At 51.0% G+C, this 18,440-nt stretch overlaps 9 protein-coding genes across 9 annotated transcripts; 3 read left to right on the forward strand and 6 right to left on the reverse strand.

Annotated features, from left to right (window-relative positions):
- Positions 1 to 727: 727 nt before the first annotated feature.
- Positions 728 to 1,351, forward strand: SCP_0209390 (hypothetical protein; the record flags this gene model as incomplete). The annotated part of the gene is made up of 2 exons (XM_027754850.1): positions 728 to 788; positions 1,044 to 1,351. 2 exons carry the CDS (start codon positions 728 to 730, stop codon positions 1,349 to 1,351), a joined length of 369 nt encoding a protein of 122 aa, XP_027610651.1.
- Positions 1,352 to 2,434: 1,083 nt separating this feature from the next.
- Positions 2,435 to 3,345, reverse strand: SCP_0209400 (hypothetical protein; the record flags this gene model as incomplete). The annotated part of the gene is made up of 8 exons (XM_027754851.1): positions 2,435 to 2,536; positions 2,589 to 2,593; positions 2,676 to 2,751; positions 2,813 to 2,971; positions 3,029 to 3,103; positions 3,158 to 3,163; positions 3,216 to 3,285; positions 3,341 to 3,345. 8 exons carry the CDS (start codon positions 3,343 to 3,345, stop codon positions 2,435 to 2,437), a joined length of 498 nt encoding a protein of 165 aa, XP_027610652.1.
- Positions 3,346 to 4,055: 710 nt separating this feature from the next.
- On the forward strand, positions 4,056 to 5,355 carry SCP_0209410 (Ribonucleoside-diphosphate reductase small chain; the record flags this gene model as incomplete). Its single annotated transcript, XM_027754852.1, has 5 exons — positions 4,056 to 4,137; positions 4,191 to 4,255; positions 4,308 to 4,959; positions 5,022 to 5,283; positions 5,334 to 5,355. The coding sequence occupies 5 exons, from the start codon at positions 4,056 to 4,058 to the stop codon at positions 5,353 to 5,355; spliced, it is 1,083 nt and encodes a 360-aa protein (XP_027610653.1).
- Positions 5,356 to 5,612: 257 nt separating this feature from the next.
- Positions 5,613 to 7,374, reverse strand: SCP_0209420 (Uncharacterized GTP-binding protein; the record flags this gene model as incomplete). The annotated part of the gene is made up of 13 exons (XM_027754853.1): positions 5,613 to 5,635; positions 5,698 to 5,777; positions 5,838 to 6,094; positions 6,148 to 6,159; positions 6,223 to 6,244; positions 6,296 to 6,599; positions 6,650 to 6,658; positions 6,707 to 6,754; positions 6,809 to 6,932; positions 6,983 to 7,161; positions 7,219 to 7,225; positions 7,275 to 7,292; positions 7,351 to 7,374. The coding sequence occupies 13 exons, from the start codon at positions 7,372 to 7,374 to the stop codon at positions 5,613 to 5,615; spliced, it is 1,107 nt and encodes a 368-aa protein (XP_027610654.1).
- A 371-nt stretch (positions 7,375 to 7,745) lies between these two features.
- On the forward strand, positions 7,746 to 9,661 carry SCP_0209430 (hypothetical protein; the record flags this gene model as incomplete). Its single annotated transcript, XM_027754854.1, has 8 exons — positions 7,746 to 7,793; positions 7,845 to 7,900; positions 7,997 to 8,204; positions 8,257 to 8,353; positions 8,407 to 8,499; positions 8,558 to 8,817; positions 8,871 to 8,897; positions 8,954 to 9,661. The coding sequence occupies 8 exons, from the start codon at positions 7,746 to 7,748 to the stop codon at positions 9,659 to 9,661; spliced, it is 1,497 nt and encodes a 498-aa protein (XP_027610655.1).
- Positions 9,662 to 9,847: 186 nt separating this feature from the next.
- SCP_0209440 (Mitochondrial inner membrane protease subunit 2) lies at positions 9,848 to 10,760 on the reverse strand (the record flags this gene model as incomplete). The annotated part of the gene is made up of 6 exons (XM_027754855.1): positions 9,848 to 10,030; positions 10,090 to 10,133; positions 10,194 to 10,260; positions 10,320 to 10,377; positions 10,434 to 10,540; positions 10,599 to 10,760. 6 exons carry the CDS (start codon positions 10,758 to 10,760, stop codon positions 9,848 to 9,850), a joined length of 621 nt encoding a protein of 206 aa, XP_027610656.1.
- Positions 10,761 to 12,439: 1,679 nt separating this feature from the next.
- On the reverse strand, positions 12,440 to 14,019 carry SCP_0209450 (Arginyl-tRNA--protein transferase 1; the record flags this gene model as incomplete). The annotated part of the gene is made up of 10 exons (XM_027754856.1): positions 12,440 to 12,553; positions 12,603 to 12,694; positions 12,750 to 12,938; positions 12,987 to 13,065; positions 13,118 to 13,303; positions 13,354 to 13,485; positions 13,545 to 13,659; positions 13,707 to 13,781; positions 13,829 to 13,882; positions 13,934 to 14,019. The coding sequence occupies 10 exons, from the start codon at positions 14,017 to 14,019 to the stop codon at positions 12,440 to 12,442; spliced, it is 1,122 nt and encodes a 373-aa protein (XP_027610657.1).
- A 643-nt stretch (positions 14,020 to 14,662) lies between these two features.
- On the reverse strand, positions 14,663 to 16,266 carry SCP_0209460 (SVP1-like protein; the record flags this gene model as incomplete). The annotated part of the gene is made up of 4 exons (XM_027754857.1): positions 14,663 to 15,200; positions 15,251 to 15,686; positions 15,776 to 16,060; positions 16,116 to 16,266. The coding sequence occupies 4 exons, from the start codon at positions 16,264 to 16,266 to the stop codon at positions 14,663 to 14,665; spliced, it is 1,410 nt and encodes a 469-aa protein (XP_027610658.1).
- A 381-nt stretch (positions 16,267 to 16,647) lies between these two features.
- On the reverse strand, positions 16,648 to 18,198 carry SCP_0209470 (hypothetical protein; the record flags this gene model as incomplete). The annotated part of the gene is made up of 4 exons (XM_027754858.1): positions 16,648 to 17,835; positions 17,890 to 17,921; positions 17,981 to 18,060; positions 18,119 to 18,198. The coding sequence occupies 4 exons, from the start codon at positions 18,196 to 18,198 to the stop codon at positions 16,648 to 16,650; spliced, it is 1,380 nt and encodes a 459-aa protein (XP_027610659.1).
- Positions 18,199 to 18,440: the final 242 nt, after the last annotated feature.

The raw sequence follows: 18,440 nt of genomic DNA on the forward strand, positions 1-18,440 counted from the left end.
TTTTATATGTTCTTGGAGATTTGCGCGTATTTTGCACATTCAACAAGAACGCGTCGGTCACGCCGCGTCGAAACGCGACACGCCTGTCACACTTGTCACGCGTCAATTTGTCACCGCAACCGTCATTCAGGGTCTGGCCCTGTTCCTCCGTAGACAGTGGCCATGCCTCTGTCCAAGTGTCACCACTGCTCAGCCTTGGTTGCACAAAGCCATTGGATATCGTATTGCAAACAGCGTAAACACGTTACGGGCGTCGCCGCGTCGGAATTGAGCGGTTACTGTTAGATGTGACTAAACCTAGCACGTGATCGTGGCACGGCCTCGCAGTGCAATGTTAACTACTACGAGAGGTGAGGGAAAGGCTGGATTGGAGGAAGAAGAACGGTAGATAGGAGGGCGGTGCTGTGCCTCTGTATACTTCCCCCCCTTCCTAGATAAAGCCGTCTGGATTCGAGACGAGAGGGTCACAACGGAAAATGCTCGAGATTGTGGAGGCAGATGCGATAACTGAGACGCAGGAGTCCGGGCATCCAAACGTACACCAGGCACTGCCCTGACCTCCAACAATTTATTGCCATTTGCGTAAGAGTTGGCGGTGGCGCGAGTCGCGCGCGTTTTGCGCCAAACGACCTCCAGCCTTGCGAGGGCTATATCTCGCGAACCGCTGGTCAGAACCCCGGACACATATATATTTTCTGAATCCCCTCACTGAGAAGGTGTGCGCCCCATGGTCAGAAGGCCGGTTTACTGTAGCTGGACGGCAAGCTGGAAATTGGGTCTGTATCATAGTATGTAGGCTGTATCTCTAGAACTACAAAAGACACTATTGTGAGGTTGATCACTACTACTCACTCGGCTGTTAGGCCATGGGTCACAAGCGCATGAGGGGCTCATGCGGTTGGGGCCATATATTTATACTACACAGTAATTCTAGGAGATTCCAGTATGTTCTCCGACATACCTATGTGCTGACTAATATATGTTTCCTGATTGGGAAACCACCAGCCTTAACAGACACCGGCATAATTTTTACATTTCTATAGTCCCTTGGTATGCTAGGAGTGCGCCCCATGGAAATTCGGGGCAGTTCTTACCGATGCATGCTGTGTTGCCGCCACCCTCCTCGCCGTTGAGCCACGTCGCGCGACTTGCCCTCGTACTCATGCCTCGGGGCAAGGCCCTCTCCAATGACCTTCGCCAGGTCCTTGTCAACATGGTCTGCCGGCTTGATCTGCCCAAGATAGTCGAGTACACGCAGTGCAAGAAGCATACAGTTGAGCGCATGCTGCAGGACTATCAACATCATCACACTGCTTCTCGCATTCTTCTGAGGAGAGATCTTCGCAGATGAAAGAGTGCCTTGACAAGAACTGACATTAGGGTGAGAGTGTGGCTATCTTTTTTCTTTCTGTCTACCCTTACAAGTTTCTAGTTCCTCTTCATGCAAGGCTACCAGTGCTCGGGCTGCATCATCAACCTTGTCCGATGAAGCCTGTGAAGGTGCCCTCATGACGAGATGGGGTCTCGGATAAGAGTGTTGCTCTCTTGCAGGCAGTGCAGGACTCGGAGGCGGTACATCTTCAGTATTCTTCCTGGATTTGCGAGAGCCAGTAGCTGTAGACTTTCGCTTTGTGAGCTTGCCCCTCATGCAAGCCAGGAGTAGCAGGTCAATAGAATTATAAGAAGTAAGATATCAAGAAAGCAATAGTGCAAAAGAAACAAGGGTGTGAGTATGAGGGCAAGTCGCGCGACGTGGCTCAACGGCGAGGAGGGTGGCGGCAACACAGCATGCATCGGTAAGAACTGCCCCGAATTTCCATGGGGCGCACTCCTAGCATACCAAGGGACTATAGAAATGTAAAAATTATGCCGGTGTCTTTTGTAGTTCTAGAGATACAGCCTACATACTATGATACAGACCCAATTTCCAGCTTGCCGTCCAGCTACAGTAAACCGGCCTTCTGACCATGGGGCGCACACCTTCTCAGTGAGGGGATTCAGAAAATATGTATGTGTCCGGGGTTCTGACCAGCGGTTCGCGAGATATAGCCCTCGCAAGGCTGGAGGTCGTTTGGCGCAAAACGCGCGCGACTCGCGCCACCGCCAACTCTTACGCAAATGGCAATAATCCGAAACCTAATCAAATGAAAAAAACCTGCACTCAACAAGCACTCTTTGAAATAAAGTTACAAAACGGGTCAAAAATAAACAAGGGAACGCGACAGTTCACTGAATGGCGACTGGCCTGCTGTCAACCTGAGACAACGCAGCCGACAATACATGAGCGGAACTACCGCAAGACGCTAATACCTTCAATTAATCCATGTCTTTAAAGATTGCATCCACATACTCTGCTGCTCCAGAGAAGTTAGCTACCTTCGCACATGCCGCATGGAGGATGAGGAGATGAGGATCGGGGAGGGGAAACACGGAGTCAGCGATCGTGAGCTGAATTTGGAGTTTGGAAGTTTGGAAGCCGAGGTTCAGTATCATAGTAGAACGTGTGTACAGCGCAAACTCTGTAGCGATGCGGGCCCTGGGAGTGATTTAGTCCTATCGACGAAATTGAGAATTGAGAATATACGCACGGTCTCTTTCAACCAAATTCCAAGTACAGTGATGACATCCAGTTAGAAACAAGGTCATCGTATTCTCGAGACAGTGGATAGCCATACCATTCAAGTGGTCATCGGCAACTTTGACCTTACCAAAATGCTCCAGGGCTGCCCACGCAGAGGCAGTGGATTCAGGCTGAGCCAGAGATTATGATCAATGAGAAAGGACGTGTGATTCATAATAGTGAGGGCAAAACCTGGGTCTCATCTCGGATACCGGTTTTCCTCGACTCGGCGACGATATGCGCAAGCTCGGTATAGTCGGCAGGCTCTGGCGGTTTGTTGATCCCTTTGCTCACGATCCTCTTCGTGGCCGTGTCGTACTTCCTCATGACTACACATTGATAACCGTCGCGCTTGAGGCACTTCGCGATTAGACAAGTGGAAATTCGGATCGAAACTCCTCAGCTAACAATAAGATCACAACCCACGACCTCCTTGGCGACTCTGTAGTCCTGACGAGCCTTCGTGAGCAGCTGACTGATATTCTGAGCGGCAATGTCGAACGACAGTCAAGAAGAACGATACGAGTTCGATGGTACGGGGCCCTTGGCGAATCTAACTGTGAGTCTTGGAATTATCAGCATGGTGTGAATGCACCTTATCTACACCAGTGAAAGCAGGCCTACAAGCACGAATAAAGTTGTGGAAAAATGGAATTGCGCGAGGTCTGCCAACCGCTCTTTAGAATCGCTGGAGGATAAACGTGTCAAAACTCCCCTCACAACATTGTGGCGGCCTTCTTCAGCGGATGCCTCTACCAATACATATTCCAAGATGCGTCCACACAGCCTCATCAGGCTGGCGGGAATTAATGTCTTTCCAATCCGGCATGCCTTCAAACCGGAGACATGTCTGCCAGTACGCAGTCGCCAATGTCTCTTCATATAAATTCTGAGCAGAGAAAGGTCTAAAGGACGTGAAGACAAGGATTAATGTATATTTTCAGGCGCTCGCCGTAATGTTAAGGGAGGTGGAGAAAGGAAAAGGCCCTAGGTCGCACACTGGCACAGCGTATCCTAGGCTACTCACAAGTATAGCCAGTGGTTCATCACGATTACCAGATTGTTTAATAGGTAGCAATAGACAGGGTCAGAGGAAGGACACATAGCCTATGACGGTCAGTTTTTAAGATATTCGTCGAGCTCGCTGTCACTGTGCAATGGCGACAAGAATGTCGTCTTCAAGTTTGCAAATTGAATAGAGGGCTCTCGGTCATTGCCGAAGGATCGGAGATTTTCCCGGGGGAAGAGGAGCTGCGCTGACTTCTTCTCGTTGTCCGTCAATAAATTGCCAGAGACACCCATGTCCTCAGCGTCCTATAACATGCTTTCGCCCCAGCAAGCGGTACCAAAATGCAGTTTGAAGTCTGCAAGCACGGCTCCCCAAGATTCGAGAACGCTGAAGAGACAATCCTCAAAACGCTCCTGTGCAGCTAATATGGGCTATGATGAGGATACTTACACTGCCCACAAAATCCATCCCAATGGGCGATTTGTGGGTGACGTCGACTTGCCTGAATGTATGTCAATTTGTAGTACATGGCAATTTGAGAACTTATCGATGAGCGTGCAGCCAAGGAGCCTTTGCTCATGGAGACAAAGCGACGCTTTGTACTCTTTCCCATTCAATATCACGATGTGTGTTTTAGCTGTTGCTTGCCGAGTGGTTAGATTCACTTTGCCTGCTTAGATTTGGCGGATGTATAAACAAGCTCAAGCCTCTTTCTGGACGGCAGAAGAGATTGACCTCTCTCATGACATGTGCGACTGGGAGAACAGACTTACAGACGACGAGCGACATTTCATCTCCCATGTTCTTGCTTTCTTCGCAGGCTCCGACGGCATTGTGAACGAGAATCTGGTAGAGCGGTTCGCAGATGAAGTTCAAGTCGCTGAGGCTCGTTGCTTCTACGGCTTCCAGATAATGATGGAGAATATCCATTCCGAGACCTACTCTCTTCTCATAGACACCTACATCAAGGATCCGCAACGGCGCGATTACCTTTTCGATGCCATAGAAACAATACCGTGTATAAAAAAGAAAGCGGACTGGGCTTTGCGGTGGATCTCCGACCACAAATCCACTTTTGCGGAGCGTCTCGTCGCCTTTGCGGCGGTCGAGGGCATATTCTTCTCTGGCTCCTTCGCCTCGATTTTTTGGCTCAAGAAGCGTGGATTAATGCCCGGGTTGACGTTCTCCAATGAACTGATCAGCCGCGACGAGGGCATGCACACTGAGTTTGCCTGCTTGCTGTATCACAATTTGAATCGCCGGCCACATCCCGCCGTCATATTGAAGATCATAACAGAGGCGGTCGAGATCGAACAGGAGTTCCTATCAGGTGCGTGTCTCCCGTGTCGCCCTTTCGACGGTCCATCCCTCATTCGCACTCGCTCGTCGTAGACGCCCTTCCCTGCGCGCTGATTGGTATGAATGCGGAATTGATGTGCCAGTATATCGAGTTCGTTGCTGATCGCCTGCTCGTATCTCTCGGCCTCGAGAAACATTATCGCTCGACGAACCCCTTCGACTTCATGGATATGATCTCTCTACAGGGTAAGACCAACTTCTTCGAGAAGCGCGTCTCCGATTATGCCAGAGCGAACTTCCCGCGGTCGACATCCACCGTAGACGTCTCTGCTGAGCCTAATGCGAGCAGAGTATTGTACGTCGATCTCTGTTGCTTGACACATTGGTATTCTCATCCTTCTGCAGCACCGTGGACGAAGATTTCTGACCGTTTCTACGGACTATGTGTAGCGCTGCCTGTGTACCTTAAAGCCTACCCCACTTACTGTTGCACATCGTAGTGATGTATCATTATCAGTATACATTGACAGACCCCTAACTCCCCTGTAGTCACCGCGGTGCGTTCACGTAGTGCGCTATCGTGCCACTCAACTCATATAGCCCCTGTACTTTGCATTACCGACACAGACTGATCGTTAACCACGCGGAGATAATGCTACACATGATAGCAGGACGAAAGAGGGACTACTTCTTGGAGATATGCACCACTATATGCAAGAAAAAAGTCATGCTCAGCAAAGGCAAGCGAACATCCATAGAAGGATCTTACCATCCTCGTCATCTAGTACGTGGTCGAGACCGACTTTCTGGCCTCTAGCATGTTTCGCGCTTGCACCCCATACGATGGCACTGCACACGAGAAAGAGAAGATGAGCCTGTGTTGGAGCCAACGGAGCACAGGTGACGCACTACTTCATCTGCTTCGCAATCTCCTTATGAATCGCATTGCAGAAATCCTCGATCGTGCACTTGCCGCGCTTGAGCACGACAGGCGCGTTGTAATCTGGTGGCAATCCGCGTGGTTTTGTGTACACGCGCACGAGGTCGAGAGTTTTCCACATCTGGTCAAGTAGCTCGTCGATATTCATCCATTCGCGGCAGGATACCGGTACGCTATTTGGTATTTTGTACAATAGGTCCAGTTCTTCTATTGAAATGGCGTCGATCTAAGCAACATTGTCAGATTTGGCGGATCCCTCTACGTGATGCGTATGCAGACCTTGTTTAGCACCTTGCAGTGACCATAAATATTGATTTTGACTATCAATCGAGAAAGGTAATCTAGTGTACTCACATAGAGCGCCGGAATGTATACTCTGACCGGGCGCTGAGTAGCCAAACATTGCCGTTGTCATGAATTGACTCACCTGTTGCCCTCGATCACGTCTACGAGGTCATCTGCTGTAGCTCCTGGCTGCCGTATAGCAACGTCCGCATTGCTCAGCTTGTATTCGCTCAAAACGGCTTTGATTTCGTCTTGGTCAACGTTTGTTAAGGGCACTGTGTTGGTAATCGCGATCCCGCCCTTGTCCTTTTTCCGCACTATAATTGCTGGTGGTTTCTTATTCAGCCGGATGCCAAACGCCTCCAACTCGGATTCAATGACCTTCTTGTCTCCAAGTGGTTTCAGGACATCGAGAATAATGAAGATCAAGTTGCATGTGCGCGCGACTACAGCGGCTTTCAGCGGTCCATGAGACAGAAGGAGCTGCTTGGCGTACCAGCAATGACTGTGCGAAGTTAGCTCACGAGAACCAGATACTTGCTCTACTACATACCTTGTCGACCTCTACCACGGCCGTCATTTGCACCCTCAATGATACCGGCTGGTATGACGCATTAGTAGGAAAGAAAAAGATACAAGATGAGGGTATACTTACGCAGGTCTAAAATCTGTATTGGTGCGCCGTGGACCTTCAGCGTTCCCGGTACTGTGGTCAAGGTAGTGAAATCGATCTCAGATATCTCCGAGTGTGTCCCAGTTAATTTAGTCATTAAAGTTGACTGCAGCCTATTTCAGTGAGACGAGTGTAGGAGGCACGACGGTCACTGACCTTTCCTACGGAGGGAAATCCGACGAATCCGACAGAAGCAATACCAGTCCTTGCGACATCAAAACCGAGGCCGCCACCACCACCTCCACCACCTTGCGGCCCGAGAAGTTCCCTCCTTAACTTCGCAAGCTTGGCCTTGAGTTGCCCCAGATGGTAGCTCGTGGCCTTATTCTTCTGGGCTGAATGAAGTACGCAATTTAGTGCGTGAACTCAAACTATGGAATTTGAAAACATACTCCTGGCCTGCGGTTTGTTCAGTGATCGAACGGCCGAATAGCCCAACTTAACTCACCATTTCATCTTCGATTTCCTGCAGGATGCGGGCTATTATATCTGAAGTCATTTCGAGGTCGGTCGACCAGACATACCTTTATCTTCTGTACGGTCGTCATTGCAAACAATGTATGGCTCCAAAATGTTCCCTTAGATTGGAAATCTTCGATCCGTTCAGCCAGGGAGTGTGCACGCAGACGGAGAGAAGGAAACGCAAATTGATCTTTGACACTTGTGATTACGTAAGCCAAGTGATGGGCGGCTAACGTGATGGGCGGCTAACGGTCCCCGTTGGCAGCAGCAACTGCCGTCTCGTTCTCTCGCTCGCCTGCACCAATAACATTTCCAGTCTTTTCTCAACCACCATCCTTCCTTTCGCCCTGCGACTGGCTGGCCCGGACGCTGCTTCAACAAGGCCGTCCTCCCACGTCGCTGAACGCTCTTTCCCTAGTCCCCCATATCATTATATCTGCTCATTCCTTGGATAGACATGTGTGGAGGTTCCACCTGGAAGCGAGAGGTCGTTCCAGACCATAAGGCAAGTCTTATTGTCAAATTGTAACTCCAACTGCTCATCGGTGTCGTATAGTTCGATTTCGTCGATACACGAGAATTCACCGATCATGGGATTGGCATGCGATTCAAGTGAGTCCGACGGTGGCGAAAGCCTATGAGAGTTGTCACTTTTGCCGCGTGCCTTGTCAGCTCTTTGTGGTGTCTAACTGTTCTTGTTGTATGCAGGTATCTGTTCCTATACATCAGCGTGTTCATCTCATTCCTTGTCTATGTTTCCGACATCTTCACCGCGGTGACCATGTTAACCACCAAATCATGGTCCAACGAAATCTATAACAGTTGTCCGCCGGACCAGTCAGACGGCTGCGTATACATCCCATTTTCGATTGGCAAGTGGCTGTTCTTTGGTTGTATCATCTTCTCCTTCTTGCTGGTACGTCCACAGTACCAGGTTTCTATCGCAACCCTTAATTTAGCCATTTTAGCTGGCATATGAGGCACGTAAGGCAAAGAAGATCATCGCCAGTCGTGATATCTCATACGCATTCACCAATGTCATGGCTCATAACTATTATTCGTTGAGTACGTCCTGCGCACAACTTCTACGGAGGAAGGATTTACTCTCATCTCTACAGGGTCGTATGATCACTTCTGTTTCTTCGATCACATCTCCAACTCCACCAAGAAGCAAGATGACTTTGCCTTCTTCGTCTTCTTTACATTTAAGGGTGTGCAGCCTATGTGTTCGTGGTCACCAAGTGATCTCACCAGTTCTTGATATCACAGGCTGGAAGCGTATCATTCTGGCTGAAGGTCCCCGCCAGTCGATCAACGCTCTCACCTTGTACGCCTTCTATCTCACGAGGGTACACGATGGTTCTTGGTACGACATTAGCAAATACTTCGCTGGCAACGACATCCTGGCTACAGCTCTAACTATCTCCACCGGATTCACTGTCCTTGTCTTCGCCCTCTCCCTGCTCATGCTCATCATAGCCGGTATCTGCTACATCCCGTTGCTGTGCTACATCCAGGGGAATCTCAAGGTACGTGACTAGCGCATTGCTTATCTTCCCGCTTCCAATGCGGGTATGTACAGGAATATTGCTGCCACAAAGTCGACAAGGTGAGTGCAAGTACGTGAATCCTCTCGTACTTATTCACAGGTGTGGTTGCTCGCAGCGTATAGCCGAGATTATTAAGAGGAGAAACAAGCAGCGTCTCGCTAAGGCCGCTGCTCTCGCCAAGAAGGAAGCCGCCGGCGATTACTCGCACCTCAAGAACAAGAAAGGAGAACTCGTTGTCAAGCCTCTTCCCCAGCCGACTCTTCCGAATGTTTCCCTTGACGATGACGATGACGCATCGTCCATGCGCACTCGTGGTCCTCCCCCCAGTACCGTCTCTCCCAGTGACTACTACTACGCTGGGCAGAAGGGTCCGTCGGAGTATGTTGAATACGCCGCAGACAACGACCCTATGGACTACCCGCCTATGCCTGGATACAATCAGCCGTACGCGCACCATCCCGACATGTACCATCAGTACAATCCGTCTACAGGCACGTTCCAAGACGATCAGGCTATATACGACGATGAGTACGCCAGCACAGCTCATCTGACCTCCTCCGCTGCTCCGTTCGGAAAAACGGACGATGGCGCACATATGATGCATAATCCCTACAGCACATATACCACGAACCAACACGATCCGCATCAAGGGAATGGTACACCGGTGCCAGAGTATACCCAGTACCAGGCTTATCCGCAACACCCACAGGGTCACGTCCCCGCGGGTGGAGCTGCATATGAAACCCACGGCGGGGCTCTTTACAATGATGCGTATCACCACGAGACGTATGAGTACGATGCAGGACAGGCACATGCTGTGTAGTTACCAGTTGGTTCGTTCGTCATTTGATTTTTTTCTGCAGATTTTTCCCGCACCGCACTCTTCTTTCTCAATCTCACATTACGTATTGCAGCACCATAGTCTACCTGGTTGTAACTGTAGGCCCATCCAATTAAAATGGACAACCCAATGGACTGACGGCCTGGCCAGAACCCAATGAACAACTTTCTACTCTGCTATCTTTACGCGAGAGTTCCTCCATTGCTGCCTCTCTATTTGCGCTATGTCTCGCCGCCATCCAGGCCTTCGCAGAGACTTCGGTTCGGGAATACTGGGATTTTGGATAGGCCCATAGCGCGACAGGGGCCAGACGATGAACGACAGTTTGGATTCAATTAGTGCAAGAGGAACCTGAGAGCATGTATTCGTAAAATTGTGATTTGACATAGAATTGAATGGGTGAAACACACCGGACCAAAATAGTTGCTGTCTTCACTCCGGAAGGGTTCGTCACCTTCGCATGGATTACGACGATTAGTGTGCGGACTCGACTGATTAAGAGGCAATCTGTCACCTTCAACCCATGCATGGCCCTGCGGGATGTTTATCTCCGTGTCAGGATACGGGGGTAGTGTCTTCACCTGCAATTAATAGATACGAATGGTAAGATGAGCATGAGCATGCCCTAGCTATCACATACTGTATCGCCCTCTAGAGCAATGATTCTCTTGACCACTAATTTTGAGTCTGTGGGCGACCTGGCACAGCTCATGATGAGCTCCACGCGCGATGAGATGAACCCACAAAGACATACCGCAGGGCTACCACGTCGCCTCTCTCAAACCGACGCAACCAGCGTATCGTGAACCGGTCAAAGATCACGATGTCCCGCCACTCAGACGTGTCGGGGTTGAGCGTAGGCTATCTACCTGCAACGATTACCACCCAGTCGACGGACAGGAGAACGGCTGAGACAGACCTGCATGCTTGTTCCCTTGATGGACTTAAGGACGTAGAAGTATTGCGTGAAGTACACACCCGAGGGCAACCATATCAGCGCTGAGAGTGTGCGCTTCACGGTCTTACTGCCGGATATAAAACTTCGACATTGTTTCCACAGAGTTGACCAGGGTCGAGACATGTGTGGGTTATTAGGCCTTAGGTGTCAAACTTCGCGGCGGCGCGTGCAATGCGTTTGCACCGCCCGCCGCCGATCGCGACGGCCCGATCCATTAATCAAGCTTTCATTGGGTGACTTTCCGTAACGCAGTTTAGATACGACTTTTCTAGATTTTGCGTTCCAGATTGCTAAACGCTCTGTAGGCGCCCGAACCACCTGCCATAGAAAGGAATCACAACCGTGACCGAGCGGAGTTCCGGGAAATGTCCCGGATAGCCGAATCTCCGCCCATCTTGAGTCGATTGCACCAAATGCTCTCCAGACAGGCCAATCTGGAGAGGGGGTCGACACCCTCTCCAGACGTGCATCAGAGGCATTAGCGCCCGTCCCGCTCACTTGGGCCGGTCTAACGGTTGATTGTCACACTTGGTCACGGGCGGGTCACGCTTTCACGCTCCGGTTGGAACTCGCAAAATCTAGAAAAGTTAGTTCTAAACGTTACGGAAAGTCATCCATTGTCTGCAAGCTCACTACAACCTAGTCTCCCGTAGGCAGACTACAAAATGATGCCTATGAGTGAGGGAGGGGACGGAATCATATAGGTCTGCTTCAATACGCGCCCCCTTAGCCGTAGTACACGATTTCACTCGTGATGAGCCATGCCGAAGAGATGCCGGTGATCCGGCAATGTGCCGGCCGCGGTTCCTGACTGAAAACGGCAGACGTGTTCTTGACGTGCTATCCCTGCTATGGTGTGTTTTACGAGATACTGAAGTTTAAAAGGCTTGAACACAGTGCAGGGATGCTCTGGTTCAATTCTGTGACAACCAGGGATTACTATTGGTGTGGGCCATAGGGGGAGATGTTGATTAACATGTTCTCTGTCACCCCTCCCGGTTTGCAGGTACCTGCGACCTCCTCGGAGTCTGTTGTACCGCCAGTTCCTCCACTTTGCAGTTCGGAAGGATGAGCCTACCACTGCGCATGCTTGTCTGTCCCATATGCTCGTCTCCGGGTTTTCGGACAACACCTCTGCGCGCGACGCGTCGTGGATGCCAGATCTATACACGCGTTTCTGAGATCAAATTTTCGGAACATCCCGAATTCGTGTACTGCGGTTTGACCCTCGCCAATTGAAGCAGACTAACTACAACCGGGACCCGTCATACAGAGTATGAGCTGCCTCAAACGACGGGCAAGCCGTATGGCAAACGAAGGACAACTAATGCACGCGCGAACCTGCAGGGTAGCAGGATTCAAGATGAGCAGAGTACGATGACGAGGCGTTCTTTCTTTTTTCTCGCTATACCCATGCTGCTATCCTCTTATGACTACATCTAGAATATTCACGCGGACACATCCCTTTGACATTACAACAACCTCCCCACCACCGACCAACGCAGTACTCATAAGACACCGCTGCTTTATGGCAGCACAGACCACATCCTTCCTAGACCGTCAGACCCCTTACCAGTGCGTAATTTAGCATACGTTTGTGACTGTTCCTCGACGCACTTGCTCGCCTACTTGCAGTATAAACACACAGATTTCTTCTTCTTCTTCTTCATCACTACAACCGGCATCGTACAAGTACGTAGTCATCGTGGTCTAAGCTTCCAAAAGTCCCAAAGCCGGACTACCAGTAATAACAGTTCACCCCGCAGATGAGCGTCTGAGCTCGAGCTTCACGCGTTGCAACCTCAGATTTCATATGCCAGATACAGCAATATCTCCTTTGCTAGCTCGAGACCGAGTCCGTACACCAGAGAGAGAATAGTCTGCCTCGCTGCAGGCCGCCTCCACTCCGGGGATGCCTAGCACATAATCAGAATCTATATGTCAAGCATGGAAGACGCGACCCACCATGATTGGGATCGTCACTGCAGCCCCGTCATCGACCCTGTCCATCAACTGGATGTGTCGGAGGTCTCTCCGTGGCAGTTCTGGCACAGAAGCTAAGACACCAGACGAGTGAGCCTCTCGATAGCAGCAGTAGACAGAAATGCAGACGTTGAATCTGTGGGTTTGGAGGCCCTTCCAAACAATGCTCAGGATGAGCAAAACTTGCATATCGATATTTGTCTAGCAGAACGCGAGTCTGCTCCAAGGGAAACCACGTATAGTCCTCGGGATCAGCCAGGTATGACGGGCTGTAATCTCCCTTGTACCGCATCTTCGGGCAAGAGTGGATGTAAAATCCTGAGAGCTTCTTCAGTCGTGGCGTTAGTCTCCTGAACAGGAACTTACCCATGTACAGCGAATTCATCTCGGGAGCTCCAGCGCCATGTATTTCTTTGGCCAGTGATGCTTCTCGAAGAGCGCTTAGCTAGATGTAATTCATGCAGGCGATTGTACGGCGAGAAAGCGACAACACGCACCTTCCCTAGCGAGAATCGTTCCCACTTTTTCTCATACATGAAGTACACGCTGGAGACACAGCTTGGAACGATGTCGATGACGCCCATTGCGATCAACTCGCCGTCCAGTCTGTACAATTGGTGATATGAACCATACGCGCGGGGTAAATGTTCTGGACATGGCGCGGAGTACGGAATGGTTTCAGACTGTGAACATGTCAGACGTAGGTGTCGCTGGATAACACAAAAGTGCATACATGAAGAGGTGATTCTACGAGGAATCCCTTGAACCCACTGGGTTTTTCCTCTGTCTCGTGGTGAATTTCCTTTTGGTAGCTCTGGTACAGCTTGAATTTCTCGTCGGTGTACGACGACAGTTCTAAAGTAACCTTGAAGGATGTTAAACACAAAGAAGGGCTCGGTGACACCGAATAGGTAAAATACGCACTTCAAACGAGTGAGCCGGCTTTTCGTCGGTGGTGGTCCGACGCTCTGAAGCATGAATCTCTGATGTCAGAGAGAAGGCTTGTTCCTTGCCCTTAGACTTTGTTGGTTTCCTCTTCCTAGCTGATGCTCAGAGAAATGTCACCTAAAAATGCGCGAGACAAACCGAAGATCGGTTTTGTTTGCTGAAGAATCATGATCTACACCTCCATGTTCATCATAGAGAACAAACCGGTTCCAACTGCTGATTGTGAGTTGAATATAAGCGCTAGAGCGGGGATGGCTCACCGGTGGAGGAGCTTCCTCTGACTTCTCGACGGCTTGAATTGCAAGGCATCAAGCCTACACGACAAATCAGTTCATAAGGGGGGCCTTAACCTTTGTGAACCATACTTGATGGTGTATTGCGGGCAACACGATCGTTTCAGATCTGGCTTGTAGCAGTATGTGCCCGATCTTCTCCAGCCGCGGTCAATCATTCTCTGGTACACCTGTCACCTGTTCAGCCAAATTTTCTGCATTTGTAGGAGGGCCGAGGAACTTGGAGACGTGTTTGCATTCAGACACACCTCGCACGACAGCTGGATGGGGATACACGCTGCCTCATGATAGCTTGATTTTGTCTTACTTCTCGTTCCAGGGGGTGAACAATAACCACACGTTGAGTTGCCAGGAGATAGTGGAGCTATTACAGATATGATGGCGGACATGCTTGACGAAGCCTAAGGGGAGGTTCTACTAGTAAGTGAATGTGAAGCACGGCCGCCCGGAGATTGGATCTCGAAATCCTGACTGACAGGATCGTGATCGACTTGTTTCTCCAGCCGGGATCCGTCGAGAGCTCGCGGCCCCGGGATCGTAGATACAATACTACTCATAATGCTTGCAAGGCGCACCGCGACTGCAGCTGGTAAGTGCCGAATAGAAGTGTGTCTGCAGGTGTACCAACTATGCGCGCACAATATTCTTCGGATAAAGTCAGTGAACCCATTAGAAGCGGGATATCGATACAACAATATAGTGACAATGCAGGGCCGTAAATAGTACAAGTGCATGTGAGTAGTGGACAGCAAAGCAAAAGAAGCAGCAAATCGAAGGAGATATCGGGGAGGGTCGCAAGCTCTATCCCCACCCATCCCACCTACCAAACCTCCTGAACTCGCGCAAGGTACAATCTCGACTGTCCTTTCCGTCCTTCTCCTGTTCTCTCTCCTTGCCCTTGTCCGAGTGGCCAGCGAATGACGAACCGCTGGTCGATCGTGGGCGCGCAGCGGACATTGCCCGCACAATGGGTGGTGAAGCTGACACCGCGGCACTTATCGGGGAAGATATCGGCACGCTCGAGGACGTTGCGGACGACGTGGAAGTGGGCAGAGAGAGGCGATACCAACCACCAGTGTATGTCAGCACGATGAGTTGATGCTCAATTAACGGTCCTCGACCAGGGTCTTCCTGATTATCTGAAGGCGCTTGGATCCATCCTACCACACACTTCTCTTCGTCGACTACATCAGCGGTTGCTGGCTTGGAGGGAGGTGTTGAGATAGATATGTGTGCTGATTGCGAGGGAATACGATATTGAGCGTAAGACCATTCTGATCCAAAATACTTTGGTAGGGGTATAAATGGCGTCAATGGAGAAAAGGTCGATTGTCGGTTACTAGCATAGGTTCGGAGATGTGCCCATGATGTATAAGAGGAGGAACTTACGATGCTCCGGAACCACTGGCGAGGGAAAATACGTGTACAGTGCCCTTGTCGCTCCATACACATATCTCTCGTTCGTCAGGGCGAAAAGCGACCCCGTAAATCTCGGCTTTGTCTGTACCTCTACGGAGTTCCCTGACTAGTTTCCCGGTCGTGGAATCCCATATGCGAATTAGAGTCCCTCTTGATGAGGTAGTAGCGAGTAAATGACCAGAAGGTGGCACAGAGAGTGTAGTCAGAGCGGTCGTATGAGCTGCTATGATGGAAACTGGATGTTTCAATGGTGCTGGTGGAGGTTTCACAGGCGCAGTCGAAGGTGGAGGACCAGTGATTTCAGGGGCGGGACATGGTGGGAGGTGAACTAATTGTACATGGCCCATCTGACGGCCTGGTATCACCAATAGAGTCGAATGTGTAGCAGTTGCAATCGCAAGCAAGCCTGTCGTGTCAATATCGTCAGAACATTAGGCTGCAGAAGTCCCGCGACTGATCTACAAGGAGGACCGAGCAATCGTTTGCAGTACTCACCTCTCGGATTATCGCAGGTATCCCACTCTCCGTACCTGGTGACCGCGTCTCCCAACTCAAACACGACGACTCGTCTCCGCAGAGCTACCGCCAGCCAGCCTCGCCTACACGCTAGCCCGCGTACCCTCTCCCTGAACTCTAGCTCAGCAACCTCTTGCCCCAGAGCATCGTCCCAGAGGATGACCTTATTAGGAGGATAGCGTGGACTGCGTCCGCCTCCGAGGAGGAACAGTAGAGACGATGTATGTAGTGGTACTACGGCGGCGAGAGTTCCACCAGTTAGTTCTGGGGGAAATCAGTCAAACGCGAAAGCATCGCAATAGAGTACAAGGGCGCATACCTCGCTTGCGAAGTAATTGGAGGGGCCATGCACGATAGACAGCGAACCCGGCTTGTGTTGAGGCAGTAAATATATGGCAATCTGGGTCGAACTGGACGTCGAATATAAGGACTGGAGTTGTAGAACTGATGGAATGGCGAGCAAGATTCATTAGTTGGTGGCGGGAGGACACAGGCAGTAGCCTCCGGCGCTGCGCTAATCATGGGCGTGATACAGAAGCAGCGGCTGCATGCGCATTCGCGTCCGAGATCGTCACCACAGCCAATTTGGGCGACATCTTCGCCAGAAAGGTGCACAGTGACAATAGCGCTCAGTGATACCTCGACAACATCAAGAGCAGAGACTACGTTGTACACTTATACAATCGCCGACACCTCTTACATATAGATCGAGCGGCATGGTATCCAGCTACAGGAGGAATCGCCTAGCAACACAAAGGGAATACAGGTCAAGGAGACGGATGATAACGATACTCATGAACGTTGAACGTCCCAATCCGAATTCTGTCCGTCAGTACGGCAGCCCTGATATCTTAGCCCCTGGAATGCGTGGACGATGCCACGCTCGAATGTGCCGTCCCGTACGGTGAACTCCCATATGATGCGGGGAACGCTGCCGATGGAGGGGCTGAAGCCTGAGAGCGAGGGGTGCTGTTGACATTTCCAATCCACGACTTCGGGGGATGTAAATCCACCGATGCCAGCTGCTGCCTGGCCGCCTTGAATTCCTGCTCCTCCAACTGATTCTGTGCAAGGATAGCAGCCTTCGCCTCTGCTTGCCTCTGCAACTCCGCCTCCGACTCATCCGAAAGGTAGTCTGTGAAACCTCCGTCAGAGATGACGGTGGTCTCGGAATTGCTTCCGCTACTGCTTGACGACCCGGACACGCTCATGGTTGCCAACGGCTCAGCTACAACGCTGTTACGCCTAGGTAGAGATGCCAAGTTGGAAGTGCGTTCAGCACGTGGAACGGACGGTTGGGGGCTCGGGTTCGCTACTGATCCGCGGCGACGCGGAGGTGGTACATCAACAGTTACTTTGCTGACGGACATGGATGGAAGAGCGGCAGTTATGGAAGGTCGCCGCTCGATGCTCCGACGAGAGACCGATCCTCCCAATTCTGCATTTCTACGAACAGGAGAATTCTGCGAACCACCGGATGCGTCTGAGCGTTTGTCGCCAAAAATGTCAGCCGCGGAGCGACGTTGAGCCTGATGCTGGTCCGTAACGGACTTGTTAGGAAGAGATGACGTGAAACTATCTCCATCAGGGTTTCGGGAGGCGTTCCCGGTCAGAGACATCGACGGCTGCTGCGGACTGCCACCTGAACGGGCACGAACGGGGATTGTTATTGGAGGAGATCTGGGCGCCATTGAATCCGTCCGCGTCGGATTGTAGCTCTGCCTGCGCACTATTAACGGTGCCAGGGATTGAGTGCTCGAATTTCTGGAATTTCCCGTCGGACTGGAAGGAGAAGAATTGCCCTTAGTGGCGGTTGGGGCCTGTGCGGAATCCGCCTTTGCAGAATCCAGAGCAGCCTTTGCGGAATCCAAGGCGGCCTTTATGGGCGGCGGGATCGGGACGTGGTGCACGACACTCACAGCGGGCCAATCTGCTGCACCAATGCACTTCTGTTCGCTGGCCGAAGGAGGTCGACAACAACCGGGCCAACCCGGATTCTGATATCCGGATAGCTTGGGTGGCGGGTTGGTATTGGCCCACTATCGTGATATGCTTCAGCATCAAGGCCATCGGAAGCGAAACGCACTCCTGACCTTGCAAAACCCACAGCCATTAAAGGTTTGCACTAAGTGGCAAGGCCCCGTCAGTCAGACAAACAAGTCAGGGATGCATCACATAACTGACCCTCGGCATTCTTCAGATACACCACATCGTGTCTAGGATGCAGCGCGCGATTATGGCAGACTTCTCTGACGTGGGGACATCTGGTGTTTCATAACAGTTTGGCGACATGCGCAGGAACTACAAGGCCGAGATAGATACCTGGTTCCAATTGGCTTGCGCCACTTGCACATCGGGCACACTCCAGTGGCATGATCAGGAGAACCGTAGGCATAGCACATAATGAGTGACAGAGGATGCGGGGCAAGATGAGAAAAGCGACTGTTGGATATAAACAAGGGCCGTGCTATAAGAGGGGTATAGAGGTGTGTCTGCTGAGAAAGAACTTGAAGAAGGCATATGCATGCGGTTCCTTTTCACGTCGCTGATAGTCATTTAGGCGAAATATGAGTTAACGACGATATACGAGAGAACGACGAGGGGAGAGCGCGTAGGACTGACTTGCAGGTCGTCTGCGAGCTAG

This window comes from Sparassis crispa (genome assembly GCF_003851025.1).
Source record: "Sparassis crispa DNA, contig_000001F, whole genome shotgun sequence".
Lineage (NCBI taxonomy): Eukaryota > Fungi > Basidiomycota > Agaricomycetes > Polyporales > Sparassidaceae > Sparassis > Sparassis crispa.